At 38.7% G+C, this 838-nt stretch overlaps 1 protein-coding gene across 1 annotated transcript in view; it reads right to left on the bottom strand.

Moving 5' to 3' along the window:
- Positions 1–547: 547 nt before the first annotated feature.
- DSPP (dentin sialophosphoprotein) overlaps positions 548–838 on the bottom strand; it is a 5,657-nt gene continuing 5,366 nt past the window's right edge. The window contains exon 5 of the mRNA XM_019668074.1: positions 548–836. Coding sequence (XP_019523619.1) covers positions 548–836 — 289 coding nt within the window. The remainder of the gene's footprint in view (positions 837–838) is intronic.

Raw genomic sequence — 838 nt, 5'->3', positions numbered from 1 at the left:
TTTTCATATTACAAGTACATTTCTTCCATAGAATAAGCAAATGAATTAGGAGCCAAGCTGGGTATCATAGTAACAGCATCTTTTACTCAGCAGTAAGCGGACCATCTATTCAGAATATAGAATTACTGAAAGATTAAAGCAAAGCTACAGGTTGTTTATAAGAAGAGTTTACTTGCTACATTCTCCAAAGCGCTTGGCATTTCTGTTGAAGTTATCATGTAGTGCGTGATTAATTGAGGTTTCTGTGTGAAGTATTAAATAATATTTTAATTGTTCTTTTATGTTTAGATTTACACTTTGCTAAGCAAACTCTTTTCAGAATATGTTTTAACAGGTATGCACCACAGGTCATGCATTCAGATTTTCTCTCTGAGGGAGTTGGGACTTGGTTCCAAATCTGCCATTTTGATTTAATTCCCCTTGTTTTCTGTGGATGTTTACATGTCCTCTGTTTATTTCTCCCCTTTCCTTATTTTTTTGGAATTATTGATATCCTATCACTCAGCAAACTTTTTACAAAAGGAATCTGGTGGGGTTTTCTTTTGTTCTAATCATCGCTGGTCGAGTGATGACTGTCACTGCCGTTACTGTCACTATCACTGTCACTATCACTTCCATTGTTGCCATTACCGTTGTTGCCATTGCTGTTGCTGTCACTTTCATCACTGCTGTCAGATGCACTGTTGCTGTTTTCGTCGCTGTCACTGCTGTCATTGCTTTCACTGCTGTCACTGCTATCACTACTGTCACTGCTGTCACTGCTGTCACTGCTGTCTGATTTGCTGTCACTGCTATCACTGCTGTCACTGCTATCACTACTGTCTGATTTGCTGTCACT

The sequence above is a fragment of the Hipposideros armiger genome, unplaced genomic scaffold (genome assembly GCF_001890085.2).
Source record: "Hipposideros armiger isolate ML-2016 unplaced genomic scaffold, ASM189008v1 scaffold_515, whole genome shotgun sequence".
NCBI classification, from domain to species: domain Eukaryota; kingdom Metazoa; phylum Chordata; class Mammalia; order Chiroptera; family Hipposideridae; genus Hipposideros; species Hipposideros armiger.
The sequence above is the reverse complement of the archived record's forward strand: the minus strand, read 5'-3'. Positions and strand labels throughout refer to the sequence as shown.